General features: G+C 32.6%; 2 protein-coding genes across 2 annotated transcripts; both read left to right on the plus strand.

The window, feature by feature from the left end:
* Positions 1 to 1,070: 1,070 nt before the first annotated feature.
* On the plus strand, positions 1,071 to 9,962 carry LOC123709887 (4-hydroxyphenylpyruvate dioxygenase-like). The gene is made up of 10 exons (XM_045661479.1): positions 1,071 to 1,088; positions 3,046 to 3,131; positions 3,283 to 3,384; positions 4,293 to 4,505; positions 5,403 to 5,506; positions 6,035 to 6,139; positions 7,388 to 7,475; positions 7,848 to 7,970; positions 8,850 to 9,089; positions 9,790 to 9,962. Exons 2-10 carry the CDS (start codon positions 3,051 to 3,053, stop codon positions 9,862 to 9,864), a joined length of 1,131 nt encoding a protein of 376 aa, XP_045517435.1. The 5' UTR covers positions 1,071 to 1,088; positions 3,046 to 3,050; the 3' UTR covers positions 9,865 to 9,962.
* Positions 9,963 to 13,434: 3,472 nt separating this feature from the next.
* Positions 13,435 to 19,149, plus strand: LOC123710247 (4-hydroxyphenylpyruvate dioxygenase-like). The gene is made up of 9 exons (XM_045662031.1): positions 13,435 to 13,521; positions 14,195 to 14,284; positions 15,312 to 15,416; positions 15,968 to 16,183; positions 16,544 to 16,644; positions 17,103 to 17,207; positions 17,965 to 18,172; positions 18,506 to 18,745; positions 19,001 to 19,149. The coding sequence occupies exons 1-9, from the start codon at positions 13,519 to 13,521 to the stop codon at positions 19,073 to 19,075; spliced, it is 1,143 nt and encodes a 380-aa protein (XP_045517987.1). The 5' UTR covers positions 13,435 to 13,518; the 3' UTR covers positions 19,076 to 19,149.
* Positions 19,150 to 24,581: the final 5,432 nt, after the last annotated feature.

Below are 24,581 nucleotides of genomic sequence, written 5' to 3' on the forward strand. Positions count from 1 at the left end.
TCGAAATATGAATGTAAAAAAATGGTTACTAATTGGCTGAAGACGTTGAGTTATGATGAAACAGAAGATTTAATAACTGTTACTCTGTAACACACCCACTCCCCCCACACATACACACACACGCACGCGCGCAAACAGACACAAACACACGCACGCGCGCAAACAGACACAAACACACACCAAATTTATTTTTACGACTCCGTTTCCATTTTTTTTCCTTTAGCACTTGCTTATTTTCTTCTATTGTATCTTATGACAATGACCTGATTGTACGTGTTCCGGTCCGGTGGTGGAGAGGCTGGCTATCTGTCACTCAGGTCTCCTGTTACAGAGACCAGTCTCACACATACACTTCCAAATGTTATCATCTTAGTTTAATCATAATAACCTTCTATGTATGTATATGTGAGAGAAGAAATAAAGATTATTATTATATTATTATTATTTTTCCCTTTTCGAATAACGCGTTTTAAGCTCCCCGATATACAGCTGGGCGACATTTTAAAAAATTGAGCAGCATTTTACCAAACAATATGACCGTATTTATGCTCAAATCTGTGTTCAAATGTTTGTTTTAGAGAGTACGGCTTGCTCTAAACGCCATGATAATTTGGAGTCCCTAACACAATTCATACGATTGGCAATGAAGAATTTTCCCATGGAAAGAGTGTGTGCTTCTTATTGATAACTGGTCTCAACGTTTAAACTGTATGCAGCCAATGGATCTGTTACCAGGACAATTTTGAGAAAGTGCACAAGAATCACAGTAATTTTAGATCAGTTAGTACGAAAGTTAGAAAGAAGATGTATGTACAATAATATTAAACAGCTCAAGAGTTGGTTGGCTATGTCCGAATTTACAAGGGAAACCGAGTGGTCCAACTATTAAATCGAGTTTATTAGATCTTTATCTATGTGTCCTCAAACAAATTGCGTTGACAACATTTATGATTACCAATAATATTTTAATTGGATTATTAAAATCATTTTTAGTACAAGATCATCAATTTGATAAGAATTTTTAAGCATATAAATATGATAAATACTATGCAGCCTCAGTTTGATTTTAAGTGTATACGGATAAAGAGGTAAGCATTCACTAATTATAAACGTACTATAAACCAATGTTAGGTAATTAAAATCTTTTGTCACGTTTTCGTTCACGTCATTTTAGACATAAAAATGATGGACAAGATTCCATTTTTGTAAATTGGAAAGACACTATTTCTGCAAATATTATAAAGGTATCTTTTGGTAATAATAATCTTTTTGCAATGCGATACAAAAATATTATAGTTGTACAATATAACGTATTCTGCGTCCAAATTTGTCTTAAAAGAGTTTTACCTAGAACCTACATTACATTATAAATCATACCATCAAAGTCAATTCTTATATTATTTTATTACATCATCTCATTATTAATAATACAAACAACTATTAGTAATATGAACAAAAGTTAATGAAAAACAAAACAATTCTTTTGCTTAATATTGTATTTATCATCAGTTTCTAAAATTCAGTATGAAATATAGTATACTAAACATTCAATTGCTGTCGTAATAACATAAATACATTTACTACCCATAGGAAGTAAACAAACTATATATTTCCATAATTACTACACGGTGGCCTTGTTCAAATCAATAATATTTCTAGAGCAATAAATAATTATACATTTATTACTAATGCTAGACTGCGTAATTATCACTAGCAAAAATTATTACGAACATTACGGACACGACTTTATGGCAAAAAGGTGGTCGTATATTCAAAAAAGTTGCCTAATTGCTAAGAAAATTTTGAGTTGTTCGGTTGAATACCTGCAGCTGAATTTCATCATCGGATGTCGAACTCATCACAGCATCACCTCGACTTCCGCCGATCACAAATGAGCGTTTTTTAGGCAATTTCTGCGTACCACCACTATGTGGAACTAGCTGAAATATTTCCGAACTAATTCGACTTAGGGTCTCTCAAGAAAAGACCCTACCAATTCTTAAAAGTCCGGCAACGCATTCGCGAGCCCTCTGGCATTGAGACTGTCCATTTGAGGCGGTATCACTTAACTTCATATGAGCCTCCTGCACTTTTGTCCCTCTTTCTGTAATAAAATGCTAAGCTAAATAATTAAAATATCGAGCTTAAAAGCTAACGAGTTTATTGAAATTATCGCAGGAGTATTAGATACTTCACCCATTATGGTATTTATTTACTTACTTATATATAACAGCACATCATATATACTGATATATCTACGATATAACATAGCTTATTGTTGCATGTTTTCTAAAGTACATGCCATTGTAAACATAAATGTTACCAAAATATAAATAATGAAAATTCAATAAAAATAGTACACACAATTTCATATGTTACTAGTAATTTTTATAACTATTAAAATAGCGAATTAAGTATGAAATAGGCACTTACCAATGCAATATTAAAAATTAATCAGCTCACTACCGAATATAATAAAGCTCTGGAAAAGTAGTGTTTATTCGGAATGAACTCTGCTTCTGAACTTCTGAACTAATTATTTTATATACAAATTAAATAATTTCCTATCTGTGGCACAGATTATAAGTAAATTTAATAAGCATTTATTATTTCTAACCTCGCGATTGAATACTTTAATAATTGGTAAACACACACATCAAGAAGTCAATGTTTTGTCTCGTTTATTTATTTTGAATGTGATACGGGAGTGACAAGAAGAGAAATAGCAATTTTTAGTACGTTTCTGAATGATGGTAAGAATATAAAATCGACACCACGTAATGAACGTTGCTTGTAAATTCTGTAGTGCTTACCTTAGATGTCCATGTTGAAGACTTAATTTATTTTTACTGGTAACTTTTGCCTTTTTCATCCTTATTAGTTCTCTTGTCTAGTTTAGTCCACGTGTGTAAAACAATAAAGATAACATGCTTATTCAAAATACTGTAATAGCTACAAGTCTGTACGACTTTCTGTCAGTTTACAGACTCATATATACAGAAATCCAGTAGCCGTTAATTAATAAATATATATTTTTTTTTGCAGCCAAAATGACCAACACAACTAATGAAACAAGTGGAAAGGTTTTGAATTTCGATCACCTTACGTTTTGGGTGGCAAATGCTAAAACGGTAAAAAGTTATAAATTATTAATACTATGCTATATGCTAGTCAAGCATTGGTAGCAAATTTGTGTCTGTACTTGACAGTCATACATTTTGCCTCACCAATGTTAATTGCGCAAATAATAATCTATATAAATTTGCTATAAAATTGTTGCAGGCGTCGACTTATTTTATAACACGCTTCGGTTTCAAGCCTTTCGCTGTTCGAGAGTCCACTGAAGATAGTCCCGTTCAGTCATATGTGGTTCAATTAAATAAGGTAATATTTCCAACCTTATTTATATAAAAGCTTCCTGGTTTGATAATAGAACAGTCTAGTTCATCCTTTAAAAGTAGCAAAATACGTTGTTTACGTATTTGTATGAACGTTTTTTTGCAGCTGAAATTTCGCAGTTTTGACTTTATTTTAAACAGTTTTCGCAAAATATTATATCATCGCTATGAAAAAAAATTAAATGTGTGTGTACACTAGTAACACACGTAAGAAGTGAAACTTCTTTATGACCGTATTTAGAAAAATGATCTACTGTATGCAACTCTACAGAAATTGGTCAAATATTATCATTGACATGAATACAAATAATTATTTCACTTTACCTCATTACTACTAAGTAATATCTTAGTAGTAATAATAATATACTAATAATAGTAATCTTAGTAGATTATTACAGAATTTCATTAATTGTAATAGAATTATTACAATCATTGTTATCGTTATTATATATTTTTGTTATTAATGGCTTCGAATCAACCGTGGTAGGGACAAGAAAAAGATGGCGGGTAATCGAAAAATGTGACGGTATTTTTTTTCCAACGCCGATAACGAAGTACTATTACACCATGTAATTAATTAATAATAATAAAATAAATTAAAAACAAAGATTTGGTCCTCTATCAGGAGAAGCCATGGCGTGTACTATTACACGCACTTACATTCTCGTGGAAACAACACTCAATAAGTACCTTCATACGCTTAGAAAATTAGTCACTCGGCGAAGACTCGAAATAACCATTAAGCTGTGAGCAAGCACAGAATGGGAGCTTTCGAAGCGGACTGTGCCAGTCGATTACTCGAATAATAAATCTTTTCTTAATCCATAAAGCTTTGTGTTAGATAATAAAAGCTAGTATAATATAATGAACTCCTTAACATTGTTTCAATTCCAGATAACAATAATATTTCAATCACCGACCTCAACTGAGGGCGAAATCACATTGGACCTCGCTGCTCATGGCGATTTTGTTAAGGATGTCGCTTTCGAAGTTAATGATCTAGAGGAAATTATAAAAAGAGCAGGCAAACAAGGCGCTATTATTGTAAAAGACGTGACCGAAGAATGCGACGACAATGGTGTCGTTAAGTTCGCTGTTCTAAAAACGGTATTCTTGCTAGTTAATTGTTACGTAACGAGCTTGACAAAGTAGAATTTCTAGATGTACTAATTGTACATAGAAAAAACGACCTTTTAGGTCTTATGATCATTTGTCAACCTAATAGGCAAGTAGGTGATCAGCCTCCTGCCTGAAATACACCGTCCAGGCTCTGGGTCCTCACGATGTCCGGTCCGGTCGAAAGAATGTTAAATGTGGACTTAGATTCATGCACAGTCGGGGATCGAACCTACAACCTCAAGGGTGAGGCTAACGCTGAAGCCACTAGGCCAACACTGCACGCGAATACATAGATATAAAATAATAAAATGGGGACGAGTGTGCTTTCTTCTAAAGGATCTTGTGTAGGGTTTTTATTATGTATACTAATGTTTAAGTGAAGTGACTTAGTTGTCCAACAAATATCTGATTTAGAGGTGTGGTCCTTTTAAACTTAACCAAATTGAGGCGAAAGCTTCTGGCTCTTACAAAATCTTAGACCTTTATATGATGACAAATGGTTTAATTCTTTGTTGACAAAACAGTTTTTTTATTATTTCTTAATATGCTATAAATCAACTAAAAATACAGACAACACCAAAAAACCACTAAACCTTAGTTCCCGAAGGGCTACACCACAGTACAAATGTTAAATTCCTTATAAACTACAATTATATACAATTAATCCAAATAACTAAATGAAAACATTACAAAAAACAGATAGAAAATAATACGTTTTCGTACCTTAGACTAAATATTATATTTAAATTAAATTTATGCTTGCAACCTGCTTGGCATCTCTTTACTGAACTAAATACTCAGTGATTTTAAACGTAATAATAATGTACGTAGAGCTACATTGACAACATATAATTCTATACTATGTATTTCATTATTATTTTTCAGTATGGTGACAATACACACACTTTGATAGATAAGTCGCAGTACAAGGGAAGATTTCTGCCGGGATACACCATTGTGGAAGAAGTTGATATTGTCAATAAACTTTTGTAAGTAAAACATTTCGTTACGTAGGTTTTTTTTGTGCAGACTCTCCATAAGGTTCAAGTAAATAGACACTTATTTCTGATTTAGTTGTCGCCTTATTGATATAACCGGTACCTTGGAGCTTTCCTTGCTTAACGAATAAGTATCGCAATATACCGAGGAAATGCTGCCTGTGAGATACACTGCCACGGGGACGAAACTTTTGAAACTTGTTTTAATGTTATTAATATTATAACTATGTAGGTTGAGAATATTGTAAATACAGATATTTAGAGTAAGTTGGATACAGAGGTAAGTTGCAAATAAATATCATAAATCAATTTATAAAATTGATTTGGTATCACATAAAAGGAAAGGAAACTGGCGGAGCCGGAAGTCTATGGAAAAGTGCAAATGTGAATACAAAATATAGTCTTAAACCTCATTGTTTGTAATTATAACAAAGCAAAAAAAACTTTATAATTTTCAAAATGTTTTCAATTGGAATGAGTTAATTTACGTTTCCATAAGGTATTTTTATTTAATTCTAGACCGAACACACATCTTGAATTCATTGACCACGTGGAAGGAAATATGGCGGATGGGACTCTAGAAGATTCTATCGCGTGGTATGAGAAGAACCTCAATATGCACAGGTATAATTATTTTGGAATTATAATACTTTAATTGATCTTCCATTGGCCATGTCAGGTAAACGATTTTTAACAGAACCAAAGTCAGTGAGGCTTTATACAAACTGCTGATTGGACTCCCAGCGCCGGTTAACACACACAATATCATATCTATTCTTGGATTAGTATGATTAGTTTTTTTTGTTTGTCTGTTCATATTTTTGTATATATTTTATAAGTTTTAAGTAAATGAATACGTGTTTTGGTATGGCCCTCTAAAAAACTCAGGTAAAAGTCCATTGGTTTTTAAATCAAAATTTTATAATAATATTTTTTCTTATGTAACCTGATAGTATATTCAATGAAAGTGCATCTAGGGATGATATGCCTAGTATACTAGGCTTTAACGCGTCATAAACGTATGATATTATTGTTATAAATCTACTAGATCATGCCTTTGAATGAACTACATATTTTAGGCTGACGTTCAAAAAACTAACACAGAGGCACGCTTATAACAACACACCCGCTTTCTCAAATACAGAGTGTATACGCACACATAGCTATTCACATACACAAACATTCACGCATACTTAAGGTCTTATACGACATTTGTTTCAGTAGTAACACACTACCTACCTGAAGATTAACCTACTTTTTCTTTAAAAAATCTTTTAATAATTCACCATGTACCACGGAATAACTATTGGGCTCACCTATGTGGGGACTAGCGTTACATAAATTTTGTCAAAACTATATTTCTGTCATTATTAATAAGTGACATTTATTAAAAAATGTGTGTGTACACTAGTAACACACGTAAGAAGTGAAACTTCTTTATGACCTTATATTTCGAAAAATGATGTACTATATGCAACTTTACAGAAATTGGTTAAATAAAGTTAAATTACATAAAATTTAAAAGGATTTTATTATCGTAGACATGAATACAAATAATATATTCATTTCATTTTACCTTATTACTACTTAGATTATTACAGAATTTCATTAATTGTAATAGAATTATTACTATCATCGTTATTATATATTTTTGTTATTAATGGCTTCGAATATCTTCGAATCAACCGTGATCAAAGAAAAAGAAAACGATGGCGCGTAACGGAAAATGTGACGCGTAACTGAAAATGTGACGGTAATATTTTCTTAAACGCCGATAAAGAAGTGTCAGTTCAAATTTTTTTTTCATTTCCTACTTAAACTTTCATGTTCCTAGTTACATACATATTTTGTCATTATTACTAATACTTTTAGATTCTGGTGCGTTGATTATACCCATGACTTGGTTTCCTACTCGTGCATCAACTCGGCATCTGTTGTCAACGAGTCAGAGACTGTGCTTGTAAGTAAAATATAATTAATTAATATAATTTAAAACAATTTCATATGTAAAGAGGCTGTTTAAGTTATCTGCTTATGCTGCGTGAACGGCCCAAAATCTATAAATCTACTAAATCAAAAGCTGTATTTTATTTACCTAGGTACATATGTTCTAGAGATAATCACAAGATTAGGGCACGTGTTTGAAAGCCTTCATCATATTCATATCATACAATATTATAAAACTCGAAAAAAACAATTAAAACTTATTTATGACATAAATTTCCGTTTAGTAATTTGGAAATACTCGTCATTTTGTAACTATAGAATGTTTCTATAACTTATAAATAAAATTTGAGACATTTACTTTTGTAATAGAATATTTGTATAATAGCTATCTATGAATGAAGCGGCCAAGGGCCTACGTCCAATAAGCAAAGCCAGAGAATTCGTCAAAGCACACGGTTCGTCCGGCGTTGAACACGTCGCTTTGTATACAGATGATATAATTACTACTGTAAGTATAACCCTAAAGATTATTCTAGTATTCAATGTAACTGTCTTAATGACCAATATATATTAAATATATACAAAAAAAAACAATTATTTCTGAGCGTTCCTTTGAACTTTACCCTTAAACCTCTTAGATTTATAGAAAAACACATGCAAAAGTTGACGATTAATAGCTCTTAAAGTTACCGGCAAACATCTTGAACAAATGTCCTGCGCAGAAGCGATTATTAGTAGTAATCGCGTGATTGGTAAATCAGTTGACGTTTGTGTCCCGCGTTGTGTACGATGCGCTAACTTTCCCCCCACTCCCTTGTTTAATGCTCAAGAAGTTTGCCGGTATCTGTATTGGAGGTTTATTAATGAATCTATATAAAAATTGGTTAGTTAACATTTCTTAATATTTGTTTGTTGTGTTAGTATAAGTTCTAAAAAATTTACGTTAGATTTTTTTTCTTTTTTAGTGGTCAATTTTTTGTATGGCACCTTTTAGTGTAAAAGCCTCCTCCATATGTTTACATTTGTCTTTTTTTTCTCTGATTTTCCTCATTACATTGTTCAGATGTAATTGTCTTGATTGGAATGATGGGGAAGTTGAAAGTGCATTATTTTAAATTGTTATGACGTGGAGCGCCTTATTTATTTTTATTATCGTACTATTCTTCGTTTTACATATGTAATTGAGGGTAGTCAATCGCGTATCAGTATGCTGATAATATTACCAGAGATGTCTGACTTGCAAATACGCCAAACAAAGTATTTTAACTATCTTTGCTTTAGCTGTGGTCCTTCAACTGTGATCACTTCATAAGCTAGATGTGTCATTCTATAATTAACATTACTAGAGGATACGTAATAGTTGTTATCATAGAATTAACGATTTCAGATGCGTAACCTCAAAGAGCGAGGTGCAGAAATAGTAACTTGGCCAGCGACTTATTACGATATGATCAAGGAGAAACTGAACAAGAGCTCTCTCAAAGTACAAGAAACAATTGACGATCTAAAGGAACATAACGTTTTGATAGACTTCGACGAACGCGGTTATATGTTACAGGCGTTTACTAAACATGTTCAGGCGAGGCCTACATTGTTCTTAGAAATCATACAACGTAAAAACCATAGGGTAAGTAATACGCGGGTAACAATAGATTGGCCGAAACATCGATAAATTTTAAAATATTAACTTAAAAAGTAATAATTCACCGACCACTACCTATTTCTTTTAACAACTTTTCGTATAACATTTACAGCAGATTCCAAAAAGATGCCGTTTAATATATTTTTATTCCCATACATTGAACAGTCTTAAAACAATAATTAACAAAAAATTATGTTAATTTTAGCGTATAAACTGCGTTTGTAAAACCTGGAACTCAAGTAAACAATGTCAAACATCATTAATCTATGTAGATTGTTTAGACATTGTTTACTTGAATCCCAGAACGCAGTTTATATACAGAAAGTCTAAAACATTATGTATATATTAGGTATATATATAAATCAATTTAAATAACATTTAATTAATAACGAGAGACTCGACATCCGAAATCTAAATACATTCGAAATATCCATTAAAGAACTTTAATATTATTAATGTTTAATAACCCTAATGTTAAACTATAACACAGAGACTACATCTTGGGTAACTATTCCTTACTAAGAGCGTCGCAGAGCTTTGGTAGGGGAAGCTGGGTTCATCATACTTGCATCCCCTTGACATTTGAGTAGTCAAGACGCTCTTTCTTAATTTTATAATCACAGATAACGTTATGAGAAATTGTTTGAAATCTACCATTATATATTGGTAATAACATATGTTTCAGGGTTTCGGTTCCATGAACTACAAATGGGTGTTTGAAGCAATTGAACAGCTGAACGAAAATAAAACGGAGAGTTGAACTAAACCTTTTACAAAACCACAACTTTTATTTTAGTATTAATAGTTAAAATAAAAGTTCAGTAGAGTAATGTATCTAATAAAGTATTGAAATAAAAATGGCTGTTTTAATTAACATTATGAAATTATGCGTTTTATATATGTAAAATAATATTGTAAAAATAAAATAAATCAATGTCACTACAACCTTTTAAGGTCTGGGCCTCAGGTTTCTGTATCTGTTTTATGATCATTTGTTAATCGATTAGGCAAGTAGGTGATCAGCCTTCTGTGCTTGATACACACCGTCGACTTTTTGGGTCTATGGCAAGCCGGTTTCCTCACGATGTTTTCCTTCACCGTTCGAGCTGATGTTAAATGCGCACATAGAAAGAAAATCCATTGGAGCACAGCTGGGGATCGAAACTACGACCTCAGAGATGCGGAAGCAACTAAGCCAACACTGCTCTTATATACTAATTCTAAAAAACTTAAATTATGTAGATACATGGTGCTCACATATTCATCACATTATCCTTGTAACATAATATTTATTTCTAATATATGAAGAAAATACGTATAAAGCCCTTATAATGGAATTCGATTCTGTGTATAATTATGTATAAACTCTGGAACAGGACACAGTGCCGTGGTACAAAATTGTACTAATCAATCGAAATTAAACAATTAAGGGAAGCGCTAGAAAATGTTAAAATATTTTAAAGAAAAAATGTATTGCAAAATGTTGTGCAATAGTCAACATTAATAATACAAGAATTATATATAAATAACCCAAAGCTGAATTTCAACGTGGGGTAGAGACGCCATTAAAATTATTGAAAATTTTGGAAAAAAATATTTTATTATAAACAAATACACACAATGTAGAATTTATTACATAGACATTTTGACATTTCTTTATAATAATTGCTACGAATTCTCTATTGAGACTTGCCTGCTTGTCCACGTGAATGCTCTAGTGTGTTCTCAGGCAAAGACAGAAATGTCCAAAACTATCATAGCGCAATATAGTAACTATCATGGAATGAGCATTATTTATGATAATCCTACATATATTTCGTCACCTCAATATTATTTGCGGTACTCCAAAAATCATTATACTAAGTGGTAAGGTCTGCAATTACGAAAACTGTTTAAACAAAGAAGAATTGGTTCTAGATAATTTCAACTATAAAGATTCCTTAAGAAAATACTTTTTTAACGGATTGAAGAAAAAAAAATTGTGTAAATAATTATAAGTTTAATAATGTATATCTTTAATCCGTTTAAAAATGGTTTTCTTAATGTGTAAAAGCTATGTTAACAAAAGACAATATAAAGATTCCTATTATATTTATCCAGTGTTTAGCGAGTTGATTTTATATTATCGTTAATTATCTTCATGACCTAAACTCTAGATTGTTAATACATATTAAATAACAAATGCTATGTTTTGTATGTCTTATATATAGGTCATGTTGAATGTGATTCTACGCTTCCCCGCTTCTGTTCCAAGCTGGTTTGTGAATACAAGTTTTAACGACGTGGTTAATTTGCATACTGTTTACCGGACGAGACCGTGGTACAACTTAAAATACCTATGTCGATATCTAGTACTGAACGAGACAGGAATCGATCGATCCTTAAAAAAAAGTTTATCGTCCAGTAGTGACATTTGACATTACTGTAAACTGTCAAAACGGGTTGCTGACATTGATTAGATAATTTCGTATATTTGTTAGAAATGAAGTTTTATGTATTTATTTATTAACAGTTCGTTACACTACAGAAAATAAAAAAATTGAACATAATTAAATCAACTGGCGGCCTTATCGCTTCCGTGCGATCTATTCCAGGCAACCAGTGTGAGTAAAGAAAAATAAATAAAAACGTTTTAAATTACATAAGATAGGCAAGTAGTGCAAAAATACGTGTTATTAAGACAAAAACTAAACAGGAACAACACAAAAAAAACAAACTAAACTGAAAAGATGATACCTTAAAAATTGAAAGTAAAAAGTAACAAGACATATAAATCACGATAATTTCAGATAAGTCTCACGTCAGTAGTTTTATATAGAACAGGGGGCAAAAAGGCAGGAGGCTCGTCTGATGTTAGGTGCTCATGGACACTCTTAATGCCAGAGGGTTCAAGTACGTTGCCGGCCTTATAAAAATTGGTACGCTCTTTTCTTGAAGGACCCTAAGTCCAATTCTAGTGCATTCAAATAGATCCAATAAATCGTTACAATTTACGGTTGACATTCGACCCATTAAACATTCTTTGGTCAATCTGTGTCAAATTAAATAATATAATAAAAGCAGTTTTATGAATTGTTATGTTGATACTTAAGTTGTCTGAAGCATTTTATTCTTATTAAGTACATGATTCGTATTGATAAAAAGTGTAACGTAATTTATTTTCAAAAAGTTTACTTAATTTTTTTGCAAGAAATAAAAACACACTTACATATTTTTAAATATGGTTCGTAGTAAAGTTAAGTAATTAGCCTCGTTAGATGCGCTTTTAAAAATAAAAATTATTAATGCCAATACAAGTAACTTCTCAGTTTAAAATAAACTGTTATATTTAAGTAGTAAGATAAACAACGTTATGGGCCCTTTAGTCAAACCGTTATGAATATTGACAAACGCGAATCTTCGAGCTAAGTTTTGTTATTCTCTACACCTCTTCGCATCCTTCTTACATCAGTTTTTAGTTAAAAGTTTAAAGATAATTCATTGAATTTTGTAGTCGTACATATTAAGTCAATAGTATCGGTACTGTGCGATAGAGGCTTATCGTAACGAACCGGAATGTATACCTTGGCGAGGTTCTAAACCTGTATCCACGGTTCACATTTCTGTAATGTATTTGTACTTTATAAGAGTTAATAGGAAATAAATAAGGTTGCAATGCTCTTTAAACTAAAACTTATATGTGGGTATTGCTGGCTAAGAGGACGAGTAAGATTCTAAGAAGAATTTGATACGTTTTTGATGTATAGATGTTACCCTTAGCGCCACATGTCATTATTGTCTTACGGCCGCTTTCAATACTCAATCTATAATAAAACTATTTCCAATCCAGATTTTCGCAAGTTTAGATTGATAAATGTCAAGATTGGGATTGAGTATAGAAACCGTACATCATTATCATCACTATTAGCCTTTACTATTATTTTTTGTCTAATAGTAAAATGTATGTTGTGCAATAGTTTTCTGAACTATTGACTCACTACTATTATATGTCCAGTTATCCATCTTTGAAATCAATTTTCGTTTAGTTTTTATAGCTTTATTTTCTTTAATTTCTTTTTATTGTATCTTCGCGTTTATGTTTGCTTCAAAATGCTTATCACATTACAAATTGTATTTTATTTGCCTTGTACCATTGTGTTGTTTGTATCAGTGTGCCGAGCGTTGGCAAGCTTTTATAAATAAATTAAAAAACTTCATGTGCGAGCCGTTATGGAAGAGATATATAGTATTACTAGTGTGTATACGCCTTTATATCGTGTTTTGTTAAGAAAATCTACATAATTTATATGCATAAATACCTGATTTCTGTATATAATATAAAATCTTTTCCAGAATATTTTTAGATTAGTACAAGCGCGACACACGATCGATATATACGTGATATAGTTAATAAATAATACAGTTTTAATAAGATATGGTATGTTATTACTTCATTATTAATATTGAATACAAATCATAATTAATATTTATTATAATAAGTCTTTTGTTTATAGTTTATACAGTCCATATAACAAGCATTCCAGTATTATACAGTATTTAATATTAAAAATTAATATAAAACAAAGCATAATAAGTTTAAGATTTTTATAAAATGCCGTTAAGCATTATTTTAAATTCAGATTGTTTCTTCTATAAAATTAAAAAAGACTTGTTTTTCCAACAAGACCGATAAAGACATTTCAATAATTCGTCAAACTCCAAAAAAACTCGTTTTAAATTTCCATATTTATAAAAAGTTTTATGTTTTTGTTTATTTTCGTTTTCGCACAACGTTTGATAAAAAAATAATGGGATATATTTTTATTCATAAAAAGTTTGTCATTGTGATTTAACTAGACTGTAGTTTTATTGCTCTTTTGTCCCTTTCGTCAAACTGTATATACGCTATGATAAAAAGGAAGAGCTTTTACTAAAATATAATTATTTTTTATTATTATGTGAATCTAATTCAATAATACAGCAATTCTGGTTATCTGCGTATGAATGACGGAAGCATTGAACAAATATAAAGCTTTAAAAATGTTAACAATTAAAGAAACTGTAACTATTTTTTTAAAACTTTTTATTAAAGTTAATTGCAATATTTTCAGACGTCATACACGGACAAGGGTAAAAAGCCTGAAAACGGTCGATTCGTTGCGTTTCATCACATCACATACTGGGTATCAAATGCCAAGCAAGTAAGTAAAACGTACTTATCATTAACAAGCACATATTCCACCCTTAAAATCGGCCATGCAAACACAAAAATAGGTGTCCATGGGCTGTCATGACTGACGTTTTTAGACGTCCCATAAAAAAAAATTTCGGTAAACAGGCGGTAGCTCGTGTCTGAGCATCGATATCAGCAATTAATCATCTGGGGCTGACATTCTGTTTCCAGTGGTTTCCGTCCATTGTCCCTTATAACAGTGTATACTTTGAGAAAGTTGAGTCTTTTACTTGGTCGGTCCACCTGGTGTATGCGACCTTCCGAGTTACCAACCACGATCAGTTTTTCCGAGTAAAAAAAAATACATTATTAAATACTTTTGTAAGGTAAGCTTTTTCAAGGTAGTCAAAAGTTCCTTATGAATTGTTTTCTTAAAATCTGTTAAGACAAATATTAATATAGTCTTAAACCTCCAACGAAACGTTTGGCATTTGTTTCTACTTCTTAATATGTATTTGAACATTATAATAGTGACTACGGTGCCGCTTAAGTATTTTTTATTTACACAAATACACAGTTGTGGTATTTGTCCAAATAGTTAAGGTAACTAAAATGTATGAAATAGGGTAAATTTGATAAAATTGTCGATAGCCAAATACAGTAGATTACAGTCGTCAGTATTATTTTATTATATACGTATATTATAATTTTTGTTGACAAGAACAATGGTGTTACCTTTTAATATCATCATGTGTGATCATTTGTATTTTCTAATACACGCAACTTTTTGAGTCTAATGCAAGCGCGATGGTTTACTTCAGCGTACGAGTGCCTGACAAATTCGCATATAGGCAGAAAGTCCATTGGTAGCCGTGGTTCGAACCTACGGCTCAGGAATGAGGCTCGCACGTTGAAGCCACAAGCCCAACACTATTCATATATATCTAAGGTGAATCTTAATACAATATACGTTCAATGAAATGAACAAGGTACCCTGTGAAAAACTGCATCGTTCTCTTAACTTCGCTACCGCTTTTAACTACGATACTTTTTAGGCTGCGAGCTACTACATCACCCGATTTGGCTTTGAACCCCTGGGATATCAGGGCCTTGAGACTGGCTCCAGGAAAATCACGGCACACGCTGTCAGGCTGAACAAGGTTAGTGACATGGATAATTTTAATTGGGTTTAAGGATTTTCATGCGTAAATAAATATTTGTTTTGATTTCAAGTTTTTCACAGCATACAATTGTATTGACATTATAACATATAGTTGAGTAAACCTAAAATATAGGCACGCATATATCCTTAAATCAGTCGTTAACAAATGGGGCATTAACTTTTATAGCTGAATTGCACGATCGCACATTGCAATTTAGTGAGTACTTAAAGATGATTTTAAAGTTACGGTAACATTAATGGCATTTATGATGGAAAATTATATTCTTATTTTTGAAATTCCTTATGTAAATGTAGATAAATTTAACTCGTACGTAATTCATAAAAAAATAAGTCAAATTGCACCGTTTGAAAAGAAGTCATATGATAAGAAGATACCATATGTTGAGACGGCCAGGTCGAGTAAAAAGATGGGCAGATTGTCGAAGAGCTAAAATAAGACAGGCCTTTGTCAAAAGAGAACCTGACCACAAAACTGGTTGCTAAAAAGATATGAATATTGTATAGTTAAAATAATGCAATAATTTACAGATTGTGTTCGTTTTCCAAGCCCAATATGAGCCAGAAGAATCGAAACTCGTTAACGAGGTGGCTTATCACGGGGACTTTGTAAAGGATGTGGCGTTTGAAGTGGAGAATTTAGACTACATAGTGGAGTACGCGCGGAAACAGGGCGCGGTTGTAGTCAGGGACTTGTGGGAGGAAAGTGACGATCATGGTGTTGTCAGAATGGCTAAATTGAAGACGGTGAGGACTAATACTTGTATATAATTCTTTGTTATTGGGGCTGGGTCACAGCAGGGGCTGAGTTCGCGTGTCCATAGTATTGTAATGCAAAAAAATGACTCGATATTGTAAAATCTAACTAGGTAAAAAGATAATAGAAATTCGTTTGCTGTCCTGGCTTAATAATAAAATTTGCGCTCCATCTATCTTGATCTTGTGTTTTATCGGACAAGTAGTGTGACGGACCATTTAATTGGCCAATAATAGAACCAAAAACCTCTAGAGTAAACCGATTCAAACGAAAAATATACTATGTTAATCTATCTAATTTAATAATAAGATTAAACTTACGATATACCTACTGAATTGTTTGATTTCTAGTATGGAGACAATACGCACACTCTAATAGATAGATCGAAATATAAAGGCCCATTCCTGCCTGGATATCAAATGCTTAACAATGACCCGATACAACAATTTTTGTAAGTACGGCATTTATTTTAATTTATATCACTACATGTTTAAAATAAAAATTACTATTTAGATAAATAGTGTATAAATACGGTTTAAACAAACGAAATATACATTGGTTCGGTGGCTATTGATACCTTTGAAGATATATTAAGATTATATATCTTTAACTCATCTAAATAAAAAGAAAATAGGTTGACAATTGTCATCGTAGGAATAAGGAAACAATTGACACATGAAAGGGAAAAGTGACAATCCACACATAGAAATCAAGTCCATTGGTTGAATGACCTCAAAAAGAGTCGAACGCTGAATCCATTAGACCAACACTGCTCTAATTAATTAATATAATTGAAATTGGCAAATATACTAAGCGTTATGACAACTATTATAATACTAAGTATACATTACCCTCGACAAAAGTTATAAAAGTCTTTCATCAAAAATTACAAATATCATTATATTACAGGCCAAAAATTGGAATAAATTTCATTGATCACGTTGTCGGTAACCAGCCTGATAATGAGATGGAGTCAGCAGCATCATGGTACGAACGGTGTCTTCAATTCCACAGGTCTGTTTTGTTCTATGAATTTATTCTGGTGTTATTATAATAAAATATAATATTGTCTTCGGTTTGTGTACTACACATTAAAGGCCACCCCAAGGGGATCCATACTGAAGAACACGAAGTTATGGATATAGATCCATCTGATTTGTAATTTTTATAGTATGGAATACACACAACAGTGTCGAACGATGTCAAATTGATTCTAAATTTACATTTACTACCAGTTCGCAAGTCACGGGGCAAGAAACTTTCCGCTAATCTTTTTAATCGCCAAGTTTTGAGTGATACAAATTGTTTGTAGGGCAGCCATAAATATTTGAACTGGAGCAAATCAATGCTGAGCATTAGGATCATTTAAATAATCGTAAAATTTATAAAAAAGCTTTATTAATTATTGTAAGTTACACTTATATTCGTTTAAGTCCTATATTATTTACCAGGCGCCAGTAACTACTTTCCGTTCATTGGACAATGATGGCTGATATCTTACCTTAAAAAAATGTGTGACGAGTGAGTTGTACCAAGAGGCACCTTTAGCCTCTGATTTCTGCATATATTTGGTGATATTTTTTTGTTAATAGGCAAATAGGTTATCATTTGTATGTGCCTGACACAAGCCGTCGATTTATATCGTGCACAGACACAATAGAAACGACAACCTAAGTGTTGAGAGGTTGGCGAGGTCACGGAAATCTGTTCTTGATTTAGCATAAGTTACAGGTATTGCTTTAAGTAACAATAGGTCGCTCTTTGTTTTTAGATTCTGGTCAGTAGACGACAAGCAAATATGTACAGAGTACTCAGCTCTCCGATCGATTGTTATGGCCAACTGGGAGGAGACAGTGAAGATGCCAATCAACGAACCAGCTGTCGGGAAGAAAAAGAGTCAGATCCAGGAGTATGTCGAGTACCACGGAGGCGCTGGTGTTCAACATATTGCTTTAAACACCGAGGATATAATTACTGCAGTAAGGATAATAATTATATCCTTTTTCAGATGGATTATTATAAAAGAAGATGACCAGCCTTCCAATCCGATAAAATAACAGTTAATCCATATAGAATTTTTATAATTTGATTTGGGGACTTTCTAAACCTGAATATTGGATATGTATGTATGTTGTCTACTTGAAAAATTGGTTTTCACACTAGGCGGTCCATATTTGGCCAGATTTAGTCGTCCGTTTCCTAAAATAGTAGGCTATAATATCCAGTAATCATTTAGTTTGCGCGTGTTGATTCAGTAGGTCTTGAAACGACTTTAGACTGACCGGAAACTATTAAACAAATATGTTTTACAGATAGAAAATCTCCGTGCACGCGGTGTAGAGTTCTTGTCCATTCCTTCAGTGTACTACAAAATTATCAGAGAAAGTTTGAAGAGCAGTAAAGTGAAGGTGGCGGAAAGTATCGACGCACTAGAACGTCTCAACATACTCATAGACTACGATGATGATGGCTATCTGCTTCAAATCTTCACTAAAAATACCCAAGATAGACCCACATTGTTCTTAGAAGTTATACAGAGAAGAAACCATAATGTAAGTACATGGACGTCAACACAAATACACACAATATCACCTTAAGTGGAGAATGATTCAATTCACGGAGTAAAAAATAGGGATGGAAGATACAAAAGGATGGAAAGTTATACAATAAATGACAGGCGTCATATCGCTATTTGTTAAAAGCTTCGACCAAAATCCCATATAATTTAATTTTTTTCTATAAGAAAATCGATTAGTTCTTAGTCATTTACACAAAATTTCTATACATAAATGTCCATTATGTTTCAGGGATTCGGCGCCGGCAACTTCAAAACACTATTCGAATCTATTGAGTTAGAACAAGAAAAACGTGGAAATCTTTAATACCGATGCAATGTCTTCGTTTTAATTTGTATAACATTAAATAAATAATAAAAATGGGAGTTTTCATAAAACGATTTCAATACTTTTTTTTAAAACTTAGAGCTATACCTCCGGGCCATAGATAATGACGTTATGGTCGCCTAGAATCTAGATAACAATATGTATAGAGCAATCTCTGTACTTTGTGCGCTATACTGAATATATATATAATATATATATATATATATATATATATATATAATATGTCAAATGATAAAGTGAAACAGTATTAAGAAAACTTGTAGCCAATTTATAATGAATCACACTCGCTAAGGGCTCATTCAGACGAACGGCACGTGCCAACTGCAAGCGTCGACGCCTGCAGTCGTTAGCGCGTCGACGGCAGGCGTCAACGTTTGTCGACGCTTGCAGTTGTGGCGTGCCACGACCGCCATTTTGTCAGTCGACTGCAAATAGTCCAAGAGTGCGCAAGCGTCGCGCATCCACACAATGAGCTCCAGTGAAGAGATTGATATTGAATTGGTGATAGTTGCAGTAAAAAAAGAGCTTGTATTTGGAATTATAAATTACGAGACTATAGTAACAAAACAATAAAAAAACAAACTTTCTTGTAAAAAACTTTCCATCTTGTCTTACATCAATATTTCTTCAACCCATAATGAACGTGTCTGTCTACATCGCTTTTATCGGCCATGACGGCGAAGTAGAAGCAGTGTTTCTTCATCGGAAGCCATTTTGCAACTGGATCCCTGTCTATATTAGTTGCGTAGCACGCACCAACTGCAAGCGTAAAAACCCATCGACGGCTGCCGTCGTCGACGCTTGCAGTTGGCGCGTGCCGTTCGTCTGAATGAGCCCTAAGTCAAACTCCTACCTTAATCGTACATGTACTAGATTTGCATGGTTGTGTAGAAATTCCTAGGGAGACTGCTCGTAGAGATGTCGAGGGACCACCACGCACTAGCACAAGCTCTGTTTGGGATGGCACGGATATGTATTTAGGCCATCAACATAACTTGCAAAGAACCCCGCAACGCTCCAACACAGCTCTCCACAACCTCAGTTATGAGAGCACTGACATACCAAGTCGGTTAATTTATTCAGTCCCTACTTAAGGGACGTAAAGTAAGACAGAAGGTGTTATAAGTTTACATAATTAGCTAAAATTACATCTTATAATGACTATATTAATATTACAAATGAAATATTTCTCTGACTCGGCAATCGCACTAAACAACAAAGTTTATACAATCTCTGTTTGGTAATTGAAAATTCAGGGGTTTTTAATTTTATCCACAACGATATAGGGGGTGGAAAATGGCCATAACGGATTCGAGAAAACGTTTTTTTTGTTCGACTTTGCGCGCGTATGTTACACGACAAAATAATGCGAGCAATTGAAACAAGTGTTGACGAGGATCGTAGGTGGTCTCCGCTAACCTAGATACCAATAACGGTTCAGAAGCATTGATGCAATATCGGTACAGAAATCTCCAAATCTATATATATACAGGGTGTCCCAAAAGTCGACGTCAAGTCGAAATTTTCTCAAATTAAAAAAGAAAAAATTTAGTCATGTATTTTTGAAGTTATGGAAATTTTCCTTTTATTCCAGAAAATGTACACCATGTGACAGTTTTTTCATTCCTGTTGTTACAAATATTTACTTTTTGCCAAAAAAAAATCTCTTACGTCATCCCGAATAGTGTTTTATGTAACCTATGATCCTAAACTCTGTGCTGATCACTCCAACTTTTAGGAAAATGTCATTTTATACCGTACCAAGTTTTCAAAATTAATTTTCGCACTACTTCAACTAATCGTCCTGAAAAAAAAATGTATTACTCCAGTTTGGCAAGTAGCTTTAAAAGTTAGTGCAGTTACCAAGGATTCTATAGTGGTATAACACTGAGTCCACTATTTCTTAGATCGGCCATAAAAAATTTTTTTGTTAAACAAAGTCTGTTTTTAAAAATTTCTCTGGAATTACAAAAAACGATTCTAGTGTACCCAAAGCGTTCCTAATAACCACAGCGTGGTTTAAATAAGATGGCGTAAAGTGTGAGCGAGAAAAGGAAAAAGTCTATTCCAAGTCGATTCAAAATGTAGAAGAGCTTAGACAGAGAATAGCGGAAGCAGTAGAATTTGTGAATAATGGACGATTTGCCCGCTTCATTTCACGAACTTTTTTAAGGAGATGTCGAGCCTGTATATAGATTAATCCCTATTTCCCTTGGTCACGGCATCACGCGTGAACGGCTGGACCGATTTCGCTAATTCATTTTTTGTTGTGTTTGTTATTGTCAGGAGAAGGTTCTTTTGAAAGAAAATTGCGCGGAAAATTAGAAAATTTAGAAATACTTAACCAGCATATTAAGTAATCATGACTTTTGTTACAATAGGATTTTTTTTAATTTCATTCATATAACCTTATGGCGTTGGACATAACATTGACAGAATGCGAGGATCTAAGAAAAATTAATATCTTTTAAATTTAGAAATACTTAACCAGCATATTAAGTAATCATGACTTTTGTTACAATAGGATTTTTTTAATTTCATTCATATAACCTTATGGCCTTGGGACATACCATTAACAGAATGCGAGGATCTAAGAAAAATTAATATCTTTTAAATTTAGAAATACTTAACCAGCATATTAAGTAATCATGACTTTTGTTACAATAGGATTTTTTTAATTTCATTCATATAACCTTATGGCGTTGGGACATACCATTGACAGAATGCGAGGATCTAAGAAAAATTAATATCTTTTAAATTTAGAAATACTTAACCAGCATATTAAGTAATCATGACTTTTGTTACAATAGGATTTTTTTAATTTCATTCATATAACCTTATGGCCTTGGGACATACCATTGACAGAATGCGAGGATCTAAGAAAAATTAATATCTTTTAAATTTAGAAATACTTAACCAGCATATTAAGTAATCATGACTTTTGTTACAATAGGATTTTTTTAATTTCATTCATATAACCTTATGGCGTTGGACATAACATTGACAGAATGCGAGGATCTAAGAAAAATTAATATCTTTTAAATTTAGAAATACTTAACCAGCATATTAAGTAATCATGACTTTTGTTACAATAGGATTTTTTTAATTTCATTCATATAACCTTATGGCCTTGGGACATACCATTGACAGAATGCGAGGATCTAAGAAAAATTAATATCTTTTAAATTTAGAAATACTTAACCAGCATATTAAGTAATCATGACTTTTGTTACAATAGGATTTTTTTAATTTCATTCATATAACCTTATGGCGTTGGGACATACCATTCACAGAATGCGAGGATCTAAGAAAAATTAATATCTTTTAAATTTAGAAATACTTAACCAGCATATTAAGTAATCATGACTTTTGTTACAATAGGATTTTTTTAATTTCATTCATATAACCTTATGGCCTTGGGACATACCATTGACAGAATGCGAGGATCTAAGAAAAATTAATATCTTTTAAATTTAGAAATACTTAACCAGCATATTAAGTAATCATGACTTTTGTTACAATAGGATTTTTTTAATTTCATTCATATAACCTTATGGCCTTGGGACATACCATTGACAGAATGCGAGGATCTAAGAAAAATTAATATCTTTTAAATTTAGAAATACTTAACCAGCATATTAAGTAATAATGACTTTTGTTACAATAGGATTTTTTAAATTTCATTCATATAACCTTATGGCGTTGGACATAACATTTGACAGAATGCGAAGATCTAAGAAAAATTAATATCCTTTAAAATGAATGCTTCGATCGGAGTTATTACATTGATAAAATAATTACAGTCGCTAATTATTTGTGGTATCAAATCTCTTGAAAATCCATGTTTTTCACATTACCAACAAAACTATTTATATACGCGCCCGAAAAACAAACAATGTTGTATATCATAAAGGGTTTTTAGTTAATTATAACAATTCGTAATCAATATTCATAGTTAAGACAGGACAAAGTTTGTCGAGTCCGCTACTTTTAAAATATTTGCCTTAAAAGTGGCCCATTATGTCTTATACCAGTGCCAAGCCCGTTGGAGACCAGTGGTCCTACAACCTCTGGGTTTTGGCCTAACATCAATCTGTTTCTTGATCATTCATTTTCAGACAACTGGCTGACATAAGCTGGAGATTTAGTTTAAAAATTGAGGTTTTCTATGACAAATCTCAATAATATAATAATAGAAAATACTATTAAATGTCATTTTATTGGATCAAACTTTCTGATACATAGTAACACCTAGTAATATTTACAAATACACGTGCTGTGCAATTTCAAACTGAAATTTGAAAATGTAAAAAAAATACAGACCATGATACAAAGATATACGTTAATTTCATATTTTCACGTAATTTCTCGAATATTCTTAATAGCCATTCCATTTAGGGCAGTGTTTCCGATCTTGGGGCTTGGGGGAATTTAATTGTTACGGGGTTTACAAATTATTTGTTTTTTTTTTTCATTAGCTATTTCCGAGTAATTTATTACTAACACCTCATGGACATACATACATATTACGTTAGAAAGGCATGGCACAAATGGGAAACACTGATCTAGTGGAATGAACTTTACCACGAGTTCGAAAAAGTATTAAGATTCTCTTAGTTATAAAGACTAAACCTAGTTAAATTGCACTCTTTCATCTCTTCTTGTTAGTGACGATAAGAGATTGACTACTTAAGTTACAAACGATGCAAGGGACGGATGTATTTTTTATGAATTCTTTAAAATAGTAACTCAAACGAACGTTACGTAAAAGTTTATTGAAACCCCTAAATCCCCCTCAAATAGATTATTGTGTATATGACACATAATTCGATGCAAAAGTTTTTATTTAACCCAAAAAACCGTACTTTGGGATTTTGATTAGCTTGGTTTGATTTTTATCAACACAAATTGTGTCAGACCATTTGCCGGTTCAATTGTGCCCCAATTCGTCATACAAGTTTGACAACACATTGTACACTTCATCGAGCTCGTGGTACGGAATTCGTCTTTGGTAAGTTGGAGAATCACCAATATTTACACAAAAAGTACCCGATCATAAATAGGCATGAAAACATCACCAAAAACCAACAAACAAAATCTTTTTCCATGTCGATATTTTAATAAATTCAATTTCCAATATGAATTTGTCAACGAATATCTCGTCGAGTTGCAAATGCATTATTGCTATCGTAAAATTAAATATTTTACTAGTCATAAAACCGCTAATGGCAAAAGAACAGATGCTAAGGGAGCGTTCAAGTGTTACGTAACGAATTTGGTGAGGGGGGGGGGGGGGGGGTTTGTCCTCTTGTAAAACGTTACGATGCGGGACGGGGATTGAATTTCGCGTTATTGTTAATATTATTTACCACTTTCCTGGACCTTACACCATATAATGGTAAGTTTTAGGTATAAAGAGTCACTGGGTGTGTTCACGAAACGTTACGGCGCGTTACATGGGGGGGGGGGGTCAAGAATCTCATTG

The sequence above is a fragment of the Pieris brassicae genome, chromosome 5, assembly GCF_905147105.1.
Source record: "Pieris brassicae chromosome 5, ilPieBrab1.1, whole genome shotgun sequence".
Taxonomy (NCBI): Eukaryota; Metazoa; Arthropoda; class Insecta; order Lepidoptera; family Pieridae; genus Pieris; species Pieris brassicae.